We start from the raw sequence: 20,727 nt of genomic DNA on the forward strand, positions 1-20,727 counted from the left end.
TGACGAGTGGGAGTTGTTTATCGTACAATAAAACACTGGAAGGAGAATAAACCATGACGGTCGCAGCCGACCAGTCTTGGTTTGGGCCATTTAATACCGAGCCCAAGGCAGGGTAACAACAAGTACCATTTTAACGTCTTTTGGTATGAGCGGTTTTATGATTATATCCATACAATCTAGGATATCTGTAAGCCATTCCAGAATGTTCTTTTTATCAGTTTTAAATTTTTTTAACCGAGAATACGTCAAACAATGTTTCGAAGCGTAGTCACCAGTTTGAAACTAGTGTCGTAAAGCTCGAGAAAGCTGCCTTCTGATTGGCTAATGTCGATTTCTTGTCAGTCATTTCATTGATCGGTCAAAGTTCGCGAGAGGTCGTTCTGACGTGACCCGTAATGTGATGTCCTCAGATCTTTGTTAAGCGGAAGGGGAAACTAAGATCTGATTTTAATGAGATTGTATTTATACACGCTTACATGTGCTACGTGGACAATGTGACCGTGTGAAATGTAACAAACTGTCACATTTCTCGTTAATAACACGCCGTGAGCTAGTACAGTGTGAACACAATGAAACGGACATAAAAGACCTGTATAAGTTTAGAACGATTTGGCAATAATCAACCATAAAGAGTGTGATTGCATAATTGTTGTAAGATATCTTACCTCGAGTTTTTCTTGGCATTTCAAAGCTGTTTGACGGATAGTCTTCACTGGAACTTTGTATGTGAAGGTTGTCATTTGGAATAAAATCAAGAAAGTCTCTCATTCTCCCATTACCCTCCCCCCAAATAGGGTATTGTGATTCGGGAGGGAGCTGATAACATGTTCAATATAGTCAAACAGTCAGATACCGTCAGTATCCCTGGCGTTATGTACAGGTGAACCTTCTGGTGATACATATACAAAAAACATATTGATATCTTTTTGCAATCCTAATCGTGATGTGCAAACCACTAATACATCAGTGGCCTCAAACCGATCACAAATTCGGTATATAAGATCGTTAACCAGGAAGAAATGTTTGATAAGAACTGTTAAACCACCACTTTGCTTCTTTTTGCCTTTTCTCGTACACAGTTAAATACATCATAGACTTTAGGAAATTGGTGAATTCAGATTTCTCTTTGACAATTGTTTCACAAAAACCGATTAGTCAAACTTACTACAGAAGTCTTTAAAATCAGATGACACATCATTATCATATTTTAGTAGACAAACCATTCCAACACTTTCTATCTTTGACATTTTATTGATTACGTTGTGTTCACAAAATAAATCATTGAAATCTTTGAACAATTCTTGTATTTGACATAACATACATCATTTCACCAAAATACAGTATCATTACATTCATATGTTACAGGATACGTCGTCTCTCTGCAAGAAGATCGGACAAACCCTTCATTGGAGGTCGTATCACGTGAACATTCTAATCATCCAATCAGCGTAGAGTTTACTAAATTCTCGGTAGGCGAGAGAGAAGGATTCGGAGCATTTCTGATTTCTGTATCTCAGGAACTAACATCCAAGGTTATTTCGATATGGATGCATCCTGTTGTTTTAGAAAGCTGACATTTCGATCAAGTATTCATGCATCCATCGTTTTAATTGGGTACACATGGCGCGGCCTTCTACGGAGGGTTTGTCAGAAGGTGTCGTATCAGAGTAGTAATTCTGAATTTAAAATGGTGTCACGTCGTGGACGGGTCCATTACACAATGGGGTAGCTGGGCGAGGTGGCGATACCACACTGGTTGTCCTTGTTCCTGGACATCTTGAGATATCCCTGGTCTCCCCAGGATGTTCCCCAGCTGATAAAACAGATGAAGACAGCTATGTAAACAGATAAAGACAGCGGTGTAAACAGATGAAGACAGCGGTGTAAATAGATAAAGACAATGCTATAAACAGATGAAGACAACGGTGTAAACAGATGAAGACAATGATATAAACAGATAAAGACAATGCTATAAACAGATTAAGACAACGGTGTAAACAGATAAAGACAGCGATGTAAACAGATAAAGACAGCGGTGTAAACAGATGAAGACAGCGATGTAAACAGATGAAGACAGCGATGTAAACAGATGAAGACAGCGGTGTAAACAGATGAAGACAGCGATGTAAACAGATGAAGACAGCGATGTAAACAGATGAAGACAGCGGTGTAAACAGATGAAGACAGCGATGTAAACAGATGAAGACAGCAGTGTAAACAGATGAAGACAGCGATGTAAACAGATGAAGACAGCGATGTAAATAGATAAAGACAATGCTATAAACAGATAAAGACAATGATATAAACAGTTAAAGACAATGCTATAAACAGATGAAGACAGCGATGTAAACAGATGAAGACAGCGATGTAAACAGATGAAGACAGCGATGTAAACAGATGAAGACAGCGGTGTAAACAGATGAAGACAGTGATGTAAACATATGAAGACAACAATGTAAACAGATGAAGACAGCGGTGTAAACAGATGAAGACAACGATGTAAACAGATGAAGACAATGATGTAAATAGATGAAGACAGCTATGTAAACAGATAAAGTGAGCGATGTAACTAGACGAAGACGGCGATGTAAATAGATGAAGACAGCGATGAAAATAGATGAAAACAGCAATATAGACAACAATGTAAACACAATTTGTTTTCTTTCAGAAAATCGAAAATGTTCGGCCAATATTGAAAGCTTCTAAAAGAAGCTGAGTCCAATATTTTCAGAGACAACACATTATTCCAAACAGATTGCCTGGTACATACAAACAAGAGCACTACCCTACTGATCAAAACTAATCACCTGTTCTTGACAAGCCAGTAGTCCACACCCTCGCTGGTTGTGCCGTATCCAACAGCCAAAACGCCGTGGTCCAGATGCGTTGAGCTGCACGACGGGTCGTCGTAGATGCCGCTCTTGTACAGACGGAAGGTGGGGCGACTTGCGTCGATGGCGATGGAGATCGGGCCAACCGTGGCAACGGCATTCTGAAGATCAGACTCGCTACCGCGCTGGATGATCGTGAAGCCTGTATCGGTGGCACCCACATTGGCTCTCTTGAATCTGCACCTGTCGTCCTGGAACGTCAGATGAAGCATTGAGGTTACACGGACTGAACCTTAATATACGGAAGCCTTTTACGGCCACTTAGTTTTTCCCTTTTTTCTTGAAATTTCAAGATGCTATGTTGAAATTTCGAGATATTAAGTTGAAATTTCAACATTGAATCTTGAGATTTCAACTTAGTATCTTGAAATTTTAATTTAGCATCTGGAAATTTCAACATAACTTCTTGAAGTTTCAACCTAGTATCTTGAAATTTTAACATGGTATCTTGAAATTTATATTTAGTATGTATCCTGAAATTTCAACTTGGTATCTTGAAATTTCAAGAAAAAGATTAAAAAGCAAAAAAATGGCCCCGAAAAGCTCCCGTTTAATACGTATGTACCTAAAATCAGAAGCGTTAAACGATGAATATCTATTAACTTCAGTTTACATTTAGACCCGGTTTTTATTTAAGCGAGGACGGTAGGATCCCCAGACTGATATAACTGAAATATTGCGATAAGCGTTGTAAAACAATACTCGCTCACTCACGCACTAAATGAAGGGCAATCCTTATTCCTTCGGATCAACGACGAGAGGTTTAGTACACTAAGTAGCATTCAAATGTAATAGAGAGAAATAATTATCGGCAGCTAATCTAATTCTTATTTCAAAACCTTTTCCCATGACCACGTAGAGGTGCGCATTTAATAAAGGAAATACGGTATTCACGTTTCGTGACATTATTAATCTTATATAGATATACAGATGATATTTGTACTTTCTTGTCTTGCGTGACAAACTGGAAGTGACAGCTTCAGAACACGAGAGAGACAAGAAATGGCATAAGTTCCTTTTATGACGTATTATACTACAGTAAACTACGGTTATAACGAACACGCTTATAACGAACTGACGGATATAACGAACTCAAAGGGACTACTAATTTTAGTTCGTTATGACCGTAATTCGTTATAAGCATATATACAGCATAACTACACCATATAGTCGGAACTATAAATTTAGTTCGTTATATCCGTTAGTTCGTTATAAGCGTGTTCGTTATAACCGTAGTTTACTGTATTGATCTTTCTCTGAAACCATATGTAATGTCATTGAGGCGGGATGGAAGTAGATCCCTCAAAAATTGTTATTTCACGCGAGTGAGACATCGATGTCTTTTTTTCATTTCCTTACTAAATAAACAATAAACCGTATTACCTCAATTAAGAACACAAGCTTATATTGTTTATGTGTTTATGACAGGTCGGCCCCATATTTCTATATCGGAAGTGAGGAAGAGACATGGCTTAATTTAGTAAACTCATGTACCCAAGCAATCAGAGATTCGAAATAATGATATACATGTATGTTAGTTTCTTCATTAAATAAATGGACCGCCTCCGTGGTCTAGTGGTAGAGCGTCCGCCCGGAGAGCGGAGGGTGGGTTCGATACCCGGCCGCGTCATACCAAAAGACGTTAAAAGATGGTACTTGTTACCCTGTCTGGCGCTCGGCATTCAGGGGCTAAAACAAGGACTGGTCGGCTCGGAGTCAGTATACTGTGTCTGAGTGGGGTATTCATGTTAAGCTAGCACTATAAATCGGCATCAGTCCGGACTAGTACAAGCAGCCACACAAACACATACGTACATGCACGTTGCTATATAAGTGCAATAATCTTGCACGCTAGGTTAAACCCAATTTCACCTCACTTCATTAAATAAATGATGACCCGTATTACTTCCAAATAATAATATAATATAGATTAAGACATAACCAGGATCACGGAATATATTAAGATTAAAATAATCTTCGTGATGGTATTATTCGATACAACAGTACTATTCGATACAACAGTATTATTCGGTACAACAGTATTATTCGGTACACCAGGAGTCATCAGTAATCTCACCCTTGCTTTGTAAGCGTACGACGTTTCAGTGTCGATGCCTTCGTTGACCTTTATGTACTCAAAGGCGAATTCCATCCGACCGCCCCCACAGCCATGGTTTCCTGGAACATGTATCAACAGTCTTGTTTGTTTGTTTGTTTGTTGTTTAACGTCACACTCAGAAATATTCCAACTATATGATAATAATCGAACCTGGAACACACAACCCAGTGATTGATATCTTGAGCATCGGTCTACGCAATTTGGACCAGCGACCCTGACCACCCGATCCCGTTAGTCGCCTCTTACGGCAAGCACGGGTTGTAAAATATTCGTTACCCCTCGTGTAATTCCGGAACAAGCCTCCATTGCCCAAGCATGGGTTGTAAAATATTCGTTACCCCTCGTGTAATTCTGGAACAAGCCTCCATTGCCCAAGCATGGGTTGTAAAATATTCGTTACCCCTCGTGTAATTCCGGAACAAGCCTCCATTGCCCAAGCATGGGTTGTAAAATATTCGTTACCCCTCGTGTAATTCCGGAACAAGCCTCCATTGCCCAAGCATGGGATGTAAAATATTCGTTACCCCTCGTGTAATTCCGGAACAAGCCTCCATTGCCCAAGCATGGGTTGTAAAATATTCGTTACCCCTCGTGTAATTCCGGAACAAGCCTCCATTGCCCAAGCATGGGTTGTAAAATATTCGTTACCCCTCGTGTAATTCCGGAACAAGCCTCCATTGCCCATTTATTTGTCTCCACTCGCCCCTTCCCCCACACGTGAACTTGTTTGGCTTCACCTTTCAGAAAAATAATTCTTTGAAGCTCTGACTGAAGGTGTGCAGGTTTTCCCGGCGACACAGTCAACATTTCAAATGAAGAACTCTATTCATCACAATAGACTTTGAAAATGAACGCTATCTCCATCAAGATGAGTGCAAAAGCAGTCGCCTTGACGAACTCCGTCGCATCACCAGCTTTGTTATTCGTGTCACAGTGAGACTGACATTTCACCAGGTAAGTCTTTGCGCGTGGGAATGTCTCAAAACTGGAGGAATTATGTTCTTTATCCTTCATTAAACCTTCCTCACGACGCTTACAGAGTTGCGTCCCTTTTATGATTCTTGGTTTGTCAGCACCATGCCCTGCTCGTTTGTTTTAATCCAATAAACAAACATCTAAGGGTACCAGAGTCCCTCCAATATCAAGTTGACACACCGTGATATAACTGAAATACTGCTCACTCACTCACTCACTCGCTCACTCACTCACACACTCACTCACAATCTTGCAGTACCTTCAGGCTTGGAGCAGTCGACCAGGTTCTGCTCCGACAGAGACACGAGTTTTCCATTCTTCTTGAAGTGTTGTCCTTCCAGGGAGCCACTCACTCACTCACTCACTCACTCACTCCTCACTCACTCACTCACTCACTCACTCACTCACAATCTTGCAGTACCTTCAGGCTTGGAGCAGTCGACCAGGTTCTGCTCCGACAGAGACACGAGTTTTCCATTCTTCTTGAAGTGTTGTCCTTCCAGGGAGCCGGTGGCGGAGAACGCCCAGCAGGATCCGCACGCAAGCTGAAGGTGAAGGTCACTAGTAAAAGCCATGACAAATCCAAATATGTCCTATGTTTCTATTTTCTTCACGATTCTTGAAGCGGTGGGATAGCCTTGTGGCTAATGCTTTCGTTATATCAACTGTCACTTCAACATCTTGTCAGTTCCTCAGTGAGTTTCTTTCTGGGTGTATATGAATTCATCGGAATAAATTTAGCTGTGTATATGTTTTGCTTTTCCACAAACAAAGTGACAAGACAAATGACATATAACGAGAGTTGCGTCCCTTCGTAGTGTCATCATCTAATGATTGTGTGATTCTTAGGATTCTTAGTTTGTCAGCACCACACCTATAACTATGTGTGTGCGTGCGTGTGTGCGTGCGTGCGTGCGTGCGTGCGTGCGTCCGTCCGTGCGTGTTTGGTGTGTGTGGTTTCTTGGACCAGTCCGGACTTACGCCCGTTTTATATGCTAAGCTACCATGCTGCAGTTTAACTGATAAATCATTCAAACACATTATACTGATTCCGAGCCGAACAGACCCAGTTTTATCCCCTGAAAGCGCCAGGCAGCGTAACAACAAGTATATTAACGTGTTTTGGTATTACGCGGCCAGAGAATCGACCCCCCGACCTTCCGCTCTCCAGGCCGACACTCTATCCACTAGCCCACGTAGGCTGTTTTCATCAAAGTCGTAATACATGGGGTATGTATTTATGTTAAGGCAGGCCTACCTGGTTCTTGACCTCTGTGACGTATCCCTTGGTCCTCCAGTCAACCTCGGCCGGGGGATCTCCGACACTGGGGGGCAGGAAGGTGGCGCCACCTGTGGTGTTGGCCATCCGGAGGCCGTTCATCTGCTTCACAAACTCCTCTGTAGTCTGGGAGGGAATACATACCGTTATCAGTTCATTACAATCCTTGGTTTGTCAGCACCAGACCATACTTGTGGCTTTCACCAAAGTAACACACGTCTTCAGCCTAAATGTCTACCATTCCTCTAACCCATTGCCATATAACGTAACTAATGTTAAGCGGCGTTAAGTCAAATCACACTTGGGCGTGTTTGTTTGTTTGTTGTTTAACGCCGCACTCAGCAATAATCCAGCTATATGACGGCGGTCTGTAAAATAATCAAGTCTGGACCAGACAATCCAGTGATTGACATCATGAGCAACGATCCACGCAATTGGGATCGATGACATGTATCAACCAAGTCAGCGAGCCTGACCACCCGATCCCGTTAGTCGCCTTTTACGACAAGCATGGTCGCCTTTTACGGCAAGTATGGGTTGGTGAAGACCTATTCTACACCGGAATCTTCACGGGTCATTTAGACATGGGTGGCCCAGTAGTCTAAGGTGCCGCAATTGGCTCTGCGGAGTTGCGTCCCTTGGGCGTACGCGTAACCTTTGCTCATGGGCTCGAATCCCGATTGTGTTTCTAGGTTTGTCACCATCATGCCCGTGGGTTTTGTGGTAAACGTCTATGGATGGATCACTGAAAATCAGTCATGACACCAGGTGTTCGCAAAAAGGGTAAACCTGTCCTGCCTTCCCGGTAGCACCCGCCCCTCAGACACCCCTGAACCATATGACATGGATGAACAGTTCCCCTTGGATGTCAACCCACCAGGTCTGCGTACTCGTTGACCCCGAGTCTGTAGGTGTGCAGCCCTCTATCAGCCTCCAGGTTGTGAGTCTGGATGTACTTCACATTGTTCTCCCAGACCATGCGTCTGAAATACAAGGGAGACAACTCAAGGAATGGTAAAACACAGACTCGTGTTAACGACAAGGGCATTCGTGCTGCGGCCTTGATATCCGTGATACATGTTGGTTGGTTTGTTGTATAACACCGCACTCAGGATTATTCCAGCTATATGACGGCGGTCTCTAAATAGTCGAGTCCGGACCAGACAATGCAGTGATTGATATCATGAGCATCGATCCACGCAATTGGGATCGGTGACATGCTTCAACCAAGTCAGCGAGCCTGACCACCCTCCCGTTTCTGCCATGTTTGAACACCAAGCTAATGACAGCGAATTTTGATTAAGCACCCATGTCACAAACACGTAAGTGTTTTCAGTTAATATCCTTGCTCATAAGAAATAATATGACCAGAGTGGTTAGAAAGACATGTTTTTCACAACTGTATACTTATTCACGTAAATACATTTTTGTTTACTCCTTTACGAACAAGTTTATTTGCACGTTTTGTATAATTTGTATCGACCATCGGTAATGGCGGAATGGTCGGTACACATGACAAAACGACAGCATATATTTCCATGACATTAACGACGTTCATTGAATGAAATTATGAAAAGCAAACATATAGAAAGAATGCTTTGATAGTGAACACCAATTTGGTATAAGTTATGGTCGTTGAAAAGAAGGATATGAACCACTATTGGAAAATAAGTGACATACGCAAGAACATCACGAATCCAAGTTTACATGATTGCTGTGCATCATTTTATTCCCATGAGTTTGCCTTGTCTGGCCACTTATTTCGACTCCGTACACTTATCAATGAGCATAGAATATTATGATATGACACACACACGATTGATCATACTTTACGATTGTGTGTATACATATTCACATCAGTTTAAATTTTACTGCAAATTCAAGTTTTTAAAAATGTCGTCATGAAATGAAAATTGAAGTCGACGCCATTTTTAACAATATTGTGCCCAGATCGGTTTCACATGTGGTACATCGGCTCCAGATTCTTTGGAATATATGAGCGGTACATTAATTATATCACACCTACTGACTACAATAAATTCGTGCGCATGACTTTGTATTAGAACACATCTAAACAAATGTCATATGGTTAGAACCATAAAGGTATTTCCCGTCAAATGTTATTCATTTCAGATAACATATATTTATGACAAATAAGTATGCATATAAGTCTGCATGTTTATACTTGTACATGTACAAAATTGTATATGTATAATGTTATTGTATGTATATGGGCCTATGGCCAGAATATAATAAATGATGATGAAGATGATGATGATGACAAAGGCACAGTAACGGCGTTTTTGAGGTCATGGGGACGAAGTAGGAAAAACACGAAAATTAAGCCTACTCACACTTTCAACGATGGCATCAGAATGAAAACAAACTCATTTCCGCAACAACTTTTATACTTACCGAAAGACAATATAAAGATCTATTATTTCGTAGAATTTTGTAACGTCGTGTGAAGAAATAAGAACGTTGTGCAGTCGTCATTTAAGGCAAGCATGGGTTGCCGAAGACCTATTCTACCCCGGATCGGGTCTTAAATTAAATAAGGTTGCCAAACACACCATATCACCACGATTCTGTACCAAAATGGCACCTACTTGAAATTAGGTCGACACATTTAGTATCACTGTTTATTTAAACACAAAAAGGTCAATATTATATATTATCGGATTTGATAACTTTATGGATGTACATTTAAAGCACATCCAACTCTCACACTATCATCCAATCAAAGCTGCTGACAGCACAATGGTTCTGATTAAGTGTGGTAGAACCAAGCCCTAAACTTTGCTTCTGATGACTGCAATAACATTCGGACCTACACTGATCTGAAGCGTTTTTTAGAGGTGTTACGGTCACGAAGTTGATAAAATATATGACCATTTTTAAAATATGTTATCTATGATGCTTTATGACATCTCTATTTTTTAAAATTTATGATACTATTTACAGGGCGTTGTTTGATAGCTAATCGACAGGGGAAGGCATCAACCTGAATACAGTGAAACCTCGTCAATCCGGACCCCGTTAATCCGGAAACCTGACCTTCCGGGTAATTACTGCTGGTAACACTTTCATGTATACCAAGTGACATGGGATTACAGTGGAAATGTCCATCTTCCCGAGGAAAGGACTTAACTGACTGTTAAAGTAAAGTTTCCACCCTTGCTGAACTCGGCTGGAGTGTCTGGGCTCGATCGTAGCGCCTCCGATGGCTATTACGAGTTATGTCCCTTCTATGTCCCAACTATTGACCAATCAGATTCCACATCTCATATCACTTGCATTTACTTCAAACGAAGCCCAGTGAAGACGATCTGATCGATCAAGATCTATGTTGTAATAAAACGGGTCTTACTTCGCGAAGCGCATCAACTTACGTGAGCACCTTGATTAAAAACATGAAAAGATTTGGAAAATATCTGTTGACAACCAAGTTGACGGTACACATGCTTTGCAAATCATTGAATGGACAGACATCTGCACCGCAGTGTACGAACCGGATGTTGATTTCTTTAGGGGATGTTGATTGTACTATACTATGGACTCGTTCATCCAGCCAAAATATAACTCTTCGTGATTGACGAGGCTGCACTGTCTCAGAATGAATATCTGTGACGCAGTTTTAGATTACAATATTGTGTCATGTGAACTAGCCCGCACTTTAAAGATAAACGCCAAATATAACAAGTGCTTGTTTCTAGACAACCAATAGTGCAGTGTCAGTTTATGAACCGTCGGCTATCTGCTTCCTTGTACTTTATACTGTGTCAGCTTTGAACTTTCATAAGTTTATCACGTAGTCGACACAGAGGGATAGAGACAGATAACAAGGTATGTTGTGTCATTCTGCACTCGGTTCGTCCTGATTATGTTTCTAGGTTTGTCGGCACCACACCCATACCCGTGGTAAATGCTTTGATTTTCTTCGGGTGTTCAAGCCACACCAGCCGCCTCCGTGGTCTTGTGGTAGAGCGTCCGCCCGGAGAGCGGAAGTTCCGGGGTTCGATCCCCGGCCGTGTCATTCAAAAAGATGTTAACAGATGGTACTTTTTGTTACCCTGTCTGGCGCTCGGCATTAAGGGGCTAAAACAAGGACTGGTCGGCTCGGAGTCAGTGTACTGTGTCTGAGTGGGGTATTCATGTTAAACTGCGGCATGGTATCTCAGTGAGCTAGCACTAAAAATCGGTATCAGTCCGGACTAGTTCAAGTAGCCACGCACACACGTACATGCACGTAGCTATATAAGTGCAATAATCATGGACGCGACGTTAAACCCAATTTCACCTCACCTCACCTCAAGCCAAACCAAGCTGATGCGCTGTAATATTACTGAACTACTGTTTAAAGCAGGGTTAAACCCATCTCACTCACTCAGCACTGAATTCCGTCGGTCTTGACTTTTCGGAAAATGCGAAAGGTAACGTGGAAACTTTTGTTTACTCGTACTCGTCACAGACTGGCTGTTTTAGGTGTGGTTTAGGGTCCTCACAAAAATGAAGGTATTCTCTCACCTGAGGACTTCATTTTCCTCTGTCAGGTAATTCTTGTTATAAGAGGTCTTAAATATGGCCCACTCTCTGTTCAAATCTACTGCGACGGCAACAGCAGCAAGCAGGGCAACCACGGCAAAGCGGAACATCTACAATGGTAAAACATGTTGATTAATTAAAATGTTTTCCTCAGAACACGAAGGGGCGGTCGGGTAGCCTTGTGGTTAAAGTGTTCGCTCGTCACGCCGAAGACCCGGGTTCGATTCCCGACATGGGTACAATGTGTAAATGTGTAAAGCCCATTTACGGTGTCCCCCGGAATATTGCTATATGCGGCGTAAAATCAAACTCACTCACTCAGTCTGAACTGCCTTCCGGTACGGTGTGACATCGCAAATGCATTTTAAATGCAGTCAGCACATGGTATCTATATGATTTACTCAAAACCAAGGTAAAAGTAATAATATCACTGGACAAAAAATGGCAAGGACATCTTCTTGCCGATAAAGAACATATTAAGTATGAAAATCACTTCAACAAAGCAACAGTTTGCTGAACAGATTTTGAATTTGAAATTTGAAATTGTTAAATTTTAATTTTAAAAATAAATGTCAAAAGTACAATGGGGTAGCCCTCTGGTTAAAGCGTTCGCTTGGCACGCCTAGACACAGGTTGATTCCCGACAAGGGTACAAGGTTTGAAGCCTTTTTCTGGTGTCACCGGCCTTGATAGTGCCGGAATAGTGCTAAATGTGGCGTAAAACCCAATTCACTCACTCGCAAAATAATAAGGAACATGGTCACAGTTAAAACACGTTTTCTATGATTATTATGTTACTGACATCCTCAGACAAACACCATTCAGTTGGACAATCTGACATGGTAGGAGACTACACATCACGTGATCGTGGAGGTATCACTTCCCATGTCTCCCGTATCACCTCTTACCTTGGTGGGCGAGGACGGTGGCTGGAGTGACGGGTGTGGGGGCAAGAACCGTTATATACACGGTGTTATCTACACCATAGCTCACATGGTCTTAAACATGTGGTTTGTGTGAGCGTCATTTGATGCCACTTGAATTGAAGTCAATAAGTAAAATGCAGTCATATGACTCGCGATAAGGGATGATGAAATATGGACCATTGACTTTCTGCACTTCTTTTCAGCTGTACACTGCGCTCGAGCCTTGACCATGCAATCGCCATCGGAACACCGTGACACGTAATCAGCAAGATCACCGAGACCTTGGTTGTTGACATATCTGTATTGAACAGGATCCAGTGACCTGGATGTATTAAGCAGAATGGATTGAGCTAGATGTATTGACCTGGATGTACTGACCAGAATGTATTGACCTTAATATTTTGCCTGAGATGTACTGACCAGAATTTATTGACCTTGATGTAAGGACCAGAATGTATTGACCTTAATATTTTGTCCGGGATGTACTGACTAGAATGTATTGACCTTAATATTTTGCCCGAGATGTACTGACCAGAACGTATTGACCTTAATATTTTGCCCGAGATGTACTGACCAGAATGTATTGACCTTAATATTTTGCCCGAGATGTACTGACCAGAATGTATTGACCTTAATATTTTGTCCGGGATGTACTGACCAGAACGTATTGACCTTAATATTTTGCCCGAGATGTACTGACCAGAAGGTATTGACCTTAATATTTTGCCCGAGATGTACTGACCAGAAGGTATTGACCTTAATATTTTGCCCGAGATGTACTGACCAGAACGTATTGACCTGAATATTTTGCCCGAGATGTACTGACCAGAATGTATTGACCTTAATATTTTGCCCGGGATGTACTGACCAGAATGTATTGACCTTAATATTTTGCCCGAGATGTACTGACCAGAACGTATTGACCTTAATATTTTGCCCGAGATGTACTGACCAGAGTGTATTGGCCTTGATATTTTGCCCGGGATGTACTGACCAGAGTGTACTGACCTAAATATTTTGCACGTGATGTACTGACCAGAATGTATTGACCTTAATATTTTGCCCGGGACGTACTGACCAGAATTTATTGACCTTGATGTAAGGACCAGAATGTATTGACCTTAATATTTTGCCCGGGATGTACTGACCAGAATGCATTGGCCTTGATGTAAGGACCAGAATGTATTGACCTTAATATTTTGCCCGGGATGTACTGACCAGAATGTAATGATCTAGACATACTGACCAGAAGTTATTGGCCTTGATGTATTGACCAGAAGTTATTGAGCTGAATGTATTGACCAGAATGTATTGACCAGAATGTATTGACCAGAATGTATTGACCAGAATGTAATGAACTGAATGTATTGAGCTGAATGTATTGAGCTGAATGTATTGACCAGAATGTACTGAACTGGGTGTATTAACCAGGATGTATTGACCAGAATGTATTGAGCTGAATGTATTGACCAGAATGTATTGAGCTGAATGTATTGACCAGAATGTACTGAACTGGGTGAATTAACCAGGATGTATTGACCAGAATGTATTGAGCTGAATGTATTGGCCAGAATGTATTGAGCTGAATGTATTGACCAGAATGTACTGAACTTTGTGTATTAACCAGGATGTATTGACCAGAATGTATTAACCAGGATGTATTGACCAGAATGTATTGAGCTGAATGTATTGACCAGAATGTATTTAACTGAATGTATTGACTAGAATGTATTGACCAGAATGTATTGACCAGAATGTACTGAACTGGGTGTATTAACCAGGATGTATTGACCAGAATGTATTGACCAGAATGTATTGACCAGAATGTATTGAGCTGAATGTATTGACCAGAATGTATTGACCAGAATGTACTGAACTGGGTGTATTAACCAGAATGTATTGACCAGAATGTATTGACCAAAATGTATTGACCAGAATGTAATGAACTGAATGTATTGAGCTGAATGTATTGAGCTGAATGTATTGACCAGAATGTATTGAGCTGAATGTAGTGACCAGAATGTATTTAACTGAATGTATTGACCAGCATGTATTGACCAGAATGTACCGAACTGGGCGTATTGAGATGAATATATTGAGCAGAATGTATTGACGAGCATACTGAGATCTAGGCAATTAGATATTCCGAAATTAGAGCTAGAACTTAAGATAAAGCAGCAGAGTCTAACTGGTGAGAAGGAGAAGGGATTTGATGAGGCAAAATTTGTAAAACTTATACCCCCTTTCAGGAAAACGAGGTAGACAAGTCCTTTTTGCACTTTGAAAAGTTAGCTACTAATTTAAAATGGCCGTTAGAAGCATGGACTCCACTTTTTCAGAGTGTTCTAATAGGCAAAGCACAGGACGATTATGCAGCTTTATCCATTGGGCAGAGCTTTGATTACAAGGTGGTTAAGAGTGTAATATTAAAAGGTTATGAGTTAGTTCCTGCATAAGTAAGACTGTTATTAGTGGGACTGATACTTGCTATTGCTGTTTGTGAATAACATGATGCTTGATTAGACTGCCAGTATTAAATTGCTTTTAAATTGTTGTGTGATCTCTCCTTGTTATGTATGAAAACTGTTTAGTGGATCCACTAGTAACAGTATTTAAAAAAAAATGTATATGTACAATAAGAATGTAGGTTACAAAATGCAGACTTATTACTACAAATATTCCAAGTATATGTGACAAAAGAGGGCTTGGGATTTTCTGTAGGCGACGGTGCTAATACAGCAATCTGCCACCAGAGGGTGCTGGCACAGTCTTTTCTTCCAGACTTGACGGAAATAGCCGAACATGAGATTGCCAATACACGACCATGAATTCAAACTGTTTCATTGTACCCGAGCCTTATAATTATCTTACCTAGTAATTAGTCATCATCTATGACCCCTGTCCTTTCAACAGTCGTGGACACTCCCTCCACCACAGAATACGTCTAATATGAAGCTATACTGTAACAGACGTTTAATCCATGTCCAATAGTTTACCGCGTCTTGAACCCTAAACATGTTTGCATCCGAAACCTGTTTAGAACAGTTTATAATTCAAACGTTTTAGATTCTAAACATTTTCAAAATGTAAACGTGTGTCGAACCAAATGTGTATCTATACACATGCACAAAAGTTAAGCGCCACCCACAATATTTGTGAGCTGTTACTTTTGTTACTTAATGATGACTATTATGGATGTGATGCAAAAGTTGTCCCAAAGCTAGTTTATCTTGTGTTCCAAACGAATATGAGAAGAAAGGAATTTTACCGAAGACCAGAAATTGAAAGATTAGAAAACATTGAAAAACATTTTTTTGTCATGTAACTGTCATGATATCAGCAGACCATATCAGGTGTCACATAGACACCCTAGGAAGTGCAGAGTCTATTGCAAGACAGAAACGTCAGTAACGTGTGTATGATCCACGGACATTGACCACAGCTTCAACCCTACGCCTCATACTCATTACACGTCATTGGGGCAAACGTATCCATTCTTCATGAAGTGCGGCTTCAAGTCCAGCGAGATTTTGAACTTGGGGATCACGATGTCTGATTTTCCGGCCAAGAATGTCCCAGTGATGCTCAATCGGATTAAGACCTGGACTACAGGCCGGCCAAGGAAGAGTGGCAATAGCTTCTTGACGCAAATAAGCCAAAACTGCCCGAGATCTGTGTGGTCTAGCATTGTCGTCCATGTAAACAGGTCTTGTCTGAAGAGGATGGTTGTCAAAATGAGGGACTACCACTGGACGAAGAACGGCTTCTTGGTATTGTTGGCCATTCAGGTTTCCACGAATTGTCACCAGCGGAAGTTTGCAGCCGAAGGAAACACAACCCCATATCATGACAGACCCCCCGCCACATGCTAAAGTTTTCTGGATGTGCCTTGGTGCAAAACGAGTGTTACGTTGCCCCCAAACACGTTTTCGACCATCAACAGTTCGTAGCAGCATTCGACACTCGTCAGACCAATGGATCCTTCTCCAGTTGGCCAAGTTCCATCGACTACGGGCACGACACCATATCAGACGATTCCGCATGTGCCTCTCAGTCAGTTGAGGACGTTTTACTGGTCTTCTGGCGTAATAACCAGCCGCTCTGAGGCGACGCCTTACGGTCATCGTCTCTGATGGGTAATCCACTGCAGTCTTAAATCTGTTGAAGTGGCAAATGGATTTCGTCTGACTATCCTGAAAAGACGTCTATCCTCTGTTAGAGGTCTTTCTTGGCCTACCAGACCTATGCCTGTCATTGACATCATTGGTTTGACCATGTTTGGCAATCAAACGAGTGATAACACTGTGATGACGACCCATTTGTCTTGCAATGGCCCTGCATGACATGCCAGCATTTTTCATGCCTATCACTTGCCATCTTTCAGCGTTCGTTGACTTTCTCCTCACCATGGCTGATTTTCAACCTCTATTGGAAGGGGAATCTCACACAGGAGCAAAATGCAACCACGTGTCTGAAACTTGAATTTCACTATTTATAGGGTAGGGGAACTGCAGCAACACGTAAAGCACGCTTTCCTTGTGGTATCTGGACAAATTTGGGTTCATGAAACTATGGAAGCCTAATTCAGTCATACATCATCATATTTCGTATTTCTGATTCCCACACGTGAAATCAAGAGACTATAAATATGGTGGCGCTTAACTTTTGTGCATGTGTATATATTCTTGTTTGTCAGTTTTGCCAACCCATTTAACTGACATATCTTGCCCTGCCTGGTTACAGTAGAACAACATCAACAGTTAATAATCTCTACACCCCTTGACTCTTGCTTGCTGCTGTACTCAAATGATACACTATGCAGAGAATCAAGCAGCTAATGTCTAAATGTCCGTTGATTGGATGATATCAAAATAAGAATACGTGATTGATCCCCAAAAGAATAAACGGTATTTCTCTTCTGAATCCAAAATCAAAAGAAATCTTTTCTAATCTTTTTTTTTAACTTCAGAAGACACTGACCCTGACTTAATTCCTTATCCCTCTACTCCTCTTCCCCGCCCCCCAAAATAAAAAAAGAAAACAAAAAGCTTAATTCTGAAAATGTTCTATTACCGAGTTAAATGGTCTCTTTTGTCAAGCATTCTTGTGTTTTCAAAGTAGACACAATTTATGGATAACAACTTTTTTAATAATGTAAAAAGCGACGTTTCGGTATAGATCCTTATACCGTTGTCAAGCAAGACTGAATGAGGGACATTGTACAGAATATATATTGTAGGTGGAGGATAAACAATAACGACAATTGCATACATGAGAGGGATAACATGGGTAAGTACCTGTAGACACACCGGACTGACAACTCCTAACAGTATATGAATGAAAATAGCATCGGAGTTTTTGCTCAATTTAGTTACTATATAAAACATTGAGAAATCAGGTAAGTTAAATTTGTCGGATGGGAAACGTACAGGGCCATACCACTAACATGATATAACTGGATGGTCACAGTGTCAGTAAAAACATCATAGAATATTCTACATGATTTTAAAACGCTTGACACATGTTGGACCGGCATCTTGTATTGGGTCACCAAAAATTCGAAACAGAAAAGACAAAATCTACACGTGAACAACTGATGCATTATAAGTATGAGTAATATATATAGGTTGTGGAATAGGACATCCACCCATGCTACATTCCTGACAACTAATCATTGTCCAAATAGAATGCAATGAACTTCTACTGAATCACAACAGAAACAATGTAATATCGTTTCAATCATTGTTTAATAACACATTACACTGCCATGTGACAGACGAAGCAACAAAATGTCAGAATTTCAAGCAAATTTAAGAAAAAGTCACGACCCTGGATGGCTATCTCTGGTGTTAGTCGTCATGAGAATAATAACATGACGGATGTCATGGGTGTAGATCAACCAGAAGCGACTCTTGACACAAAGATTGGACAGTTAGGTTGGTTAGACCACTCATCTGACTGTTTTTATACATGATAGACCATATATGATCCAGTTTGTATTACAACCCCATAAAGCATCGCTATTTTACCTTCAATTTTCTTTTCTGGTATATCAGAAACAGACTGTTCTATATGACCTAGAATATTATATCTAATATATATATGAAATATGTATGTACTTCATAATACATTTATGATTTTTTCATCACCACCTGTTTACGTAGTACCACGTGGGAAGTTATTTACCTTGTGGTATTATTAGGTTAGAATGGTAAGAGCCTCACCTTAGATGGTTTCTGTAATCCAAGACTGTCCGATGTGAGTTATGTTTACAAAATAAGTCCTACTTTTAAATACAGCACCTGGGAGGAAAACGTGGCCTAAGCCTTACCTCAGAAGTAGGAAAATAAGGTCATCTGGTACACCTTTATCTCTCCGTATTTTTTCTCAAATTTCTGAATATTTGTAATGGAGCGAGTTTGTCCTTATCGTGTAAATGCTATTTTGGGGAATGATCAATGAGCGCATACATTGTTGTATAAGTGAGTGAGTGAGTTGGATTTAACGCCGCTTTTAACAGCATTCGAGTTACATCACGGCGTGTCAGCTTAATGTGGGAGGAAAGTCCGAAGTGATGCAGGTCTCAGACGTTTACCACTTCGGTGAAACCCACGAGCACGGGTATGGTGCTGACAAACCTAGAAACATAATCGGGGCGAACCGGGATTCGAACCCACAATCATAGGTTTCTGGCGTGCCCAAGGGACGCAACTCTGCACAGCGAATTGCGGCGCCTTAGACGACTGGGCAACCCGTGCCCCCTGTAGTATGAGTGTACATGGCAATACATTGATGTATACAATGTTATTTGTTTGTAAATTAAATACTTTGTTAAAATATTGTATCGTTCAAGTAAGTTAAATATTTTAATAAAATTTCACGTTTTACATCAAGTTACATATGTGTTCTATTTAAGAAAGAAATGACAAGTGGGAGTTGTTTATCGTACAATATAAACACTGGAAAGAGAATAAACCATGACGGGCGCAGCCGACCAGTCTTGGTTTTGGCCATTTAATACCGAGCGCAAGGCAGGGTAACAACAAGTACCATTTTTAACGTCTTTTGGTATGACGCGGCCGGGGAACGAACTCCCGATCTTCCGCTCTTCGGGCGGACGCTCTACCACTAAACCTATTTTATATAAACAAATTAATACACAGTTATATGTTATATGAACAAATAAAACTTGTATACATGAATACAATGACTCTCATATCACGAGACATTAAAATACTAGCTTCTGATTATTATTAACTCAATTATTTTCCATGTTGCCCGCTCATTTACCCCGCTGAGAAATAAATCGTAACACACCGTAGATAACTTGCTCATCTCGCATAAGTATCGTTGAGGTGAAATGAACCGATGTTTATCCGAATCGTTGGGCGAAGGGAAGTAACTCTGTTCGTTTGTATCGTCTGCTAGCTGTCAAAATGGCTGAATCAAAGCTTTGGTTGGTTGGTTTGTTGTTTGACGCCGCACTCAGCAATATTCCAGGTCTATGACGGCGGCCTGTAAATAATAGTGTCTGGACCATACAATCCAGTGATTGATATCATGAGCATCCATCCACACAATTGGGATCGATGACATGCATCAACCAAGTCAGCGAGCCTGACCACCCGATCCCGTTAGTCGCCTCTTACGACAAGCATAGTCGCCTTTTACTGAACCAAAAACGTTTTACTCATTGAAAATTCGGACATATATTCAGTGTATCTATTAATGAGAATTTCGGTGAGATAAAATCTTTGTCAACCGATCCCTCGGGGCATATGGTGAGATGTACCCTGTGTGTGAGCCTATGTTCGGGGTATCTCACGGCATATACCCCTCGAGACCGGTTGACAACGAATTTATCTCACCGAAATTCTCAACGCCTGACGTTTAAGAATGTAAACATGTTTATAATCTGAACGTGTTTAGGACCAAATTTGCTTCTGTATTTATGACTAACATGTCAATTTTGCCAATATGTTTACTTGATTA

At 40.9% G+C, this 20,727-nt stretch overlaps 1 protein-coding gene across 3 annotated transcripts; it reads right to left on the reverse strand.

Moving 5' to 3' along the window:
• Nucleotides 1-1,231: 1,231 nt before the first annotated feature.
• On the reverse strand, nt 1,232-19,050 carry LOC124143966 (procathepsin L-like). 3 transcript variants are annotated; one of them, XM_048386184.1, is made up of 9 exons: nt 12,718-12,823; nt 11,792-11,919; nt 8,142-8,247; nt 7,244-7,390; nt 6,429-6,530; nt 6,245-6,266; nt 4,969-5,069; nt 2,808-3,082; nt 1,232-1,813 (listed from the first exon to the last, which is right to left on the reverse strand). In XM_048386184.1, the coding sequence occupies exons 2-9, from the start codon at nt 11,917-11,919 to the stop codon at nt 1,714-1,716; spliced, it is 981 nt and encodes a 326-aa protein (XP_048242141.1). In that variant the 5' UTR covers nt 12,718-12,823; the 3' UTR covers nt 1,232-1,713. The 3 variants fall into 3 exon arrangements, with proteins under 3 accessions (XP_048242141.1, XP_048242140.1, XP_048242138.1); XM_048386183.1 differs by lacking the exons at nt 6,245-6,266; nt 12,718-12,823 and adding an exon at nt 18,960-19,050 and having other exon boundaries at nt 6,407-6,530; XM_048386181.1 differs by lacking the exon at nt 6,245-6,266 and having other exon boundaries at nt 6,407-6,530.
• Between the last annotated feature and the right edge of the window lie 1,677 nt (nt 19,051-20,727).

This window comes from Haliotis rufescens, unplaced genomic scaffold, assembly GCF_023055435.1.
Source record: "Haliotis rufescens isolate VD_foot unplaced genomic scaffold, xgHalRufe1.0.p SCAF_6, whole genome shotgun sequence".
NCBI lineage: Eukaryota > Metazoa > Mollusca > Gastropoda > Lepetellida > Haliotidae > Haliotis > Haliotis rufescens.

Coding starts and splice junctions, on each gene's coding strand:
- LOC124143966 (XM_048386183.1), bottom strand. CDS start 11,919: ATGTTCCGCTTTGCCGTGGTTGCCCTGCTTGCTGCTGTTGCCGTCGCA. Junction 7,391..8,141: donor TCAACGAGTACGCAGACCTG/GTGGGTTGACAT, acceptor ATTCCCTCCCAG/ACTACAGAGGAGTTTGTGAA. Junction 1,814..2,807: donor TACTGGCTTGTCAAGAACAG/GTGATTAGTTTT, acceptor CTGTTTTATCAG/CTGGGGAACATCCTGGGGAG.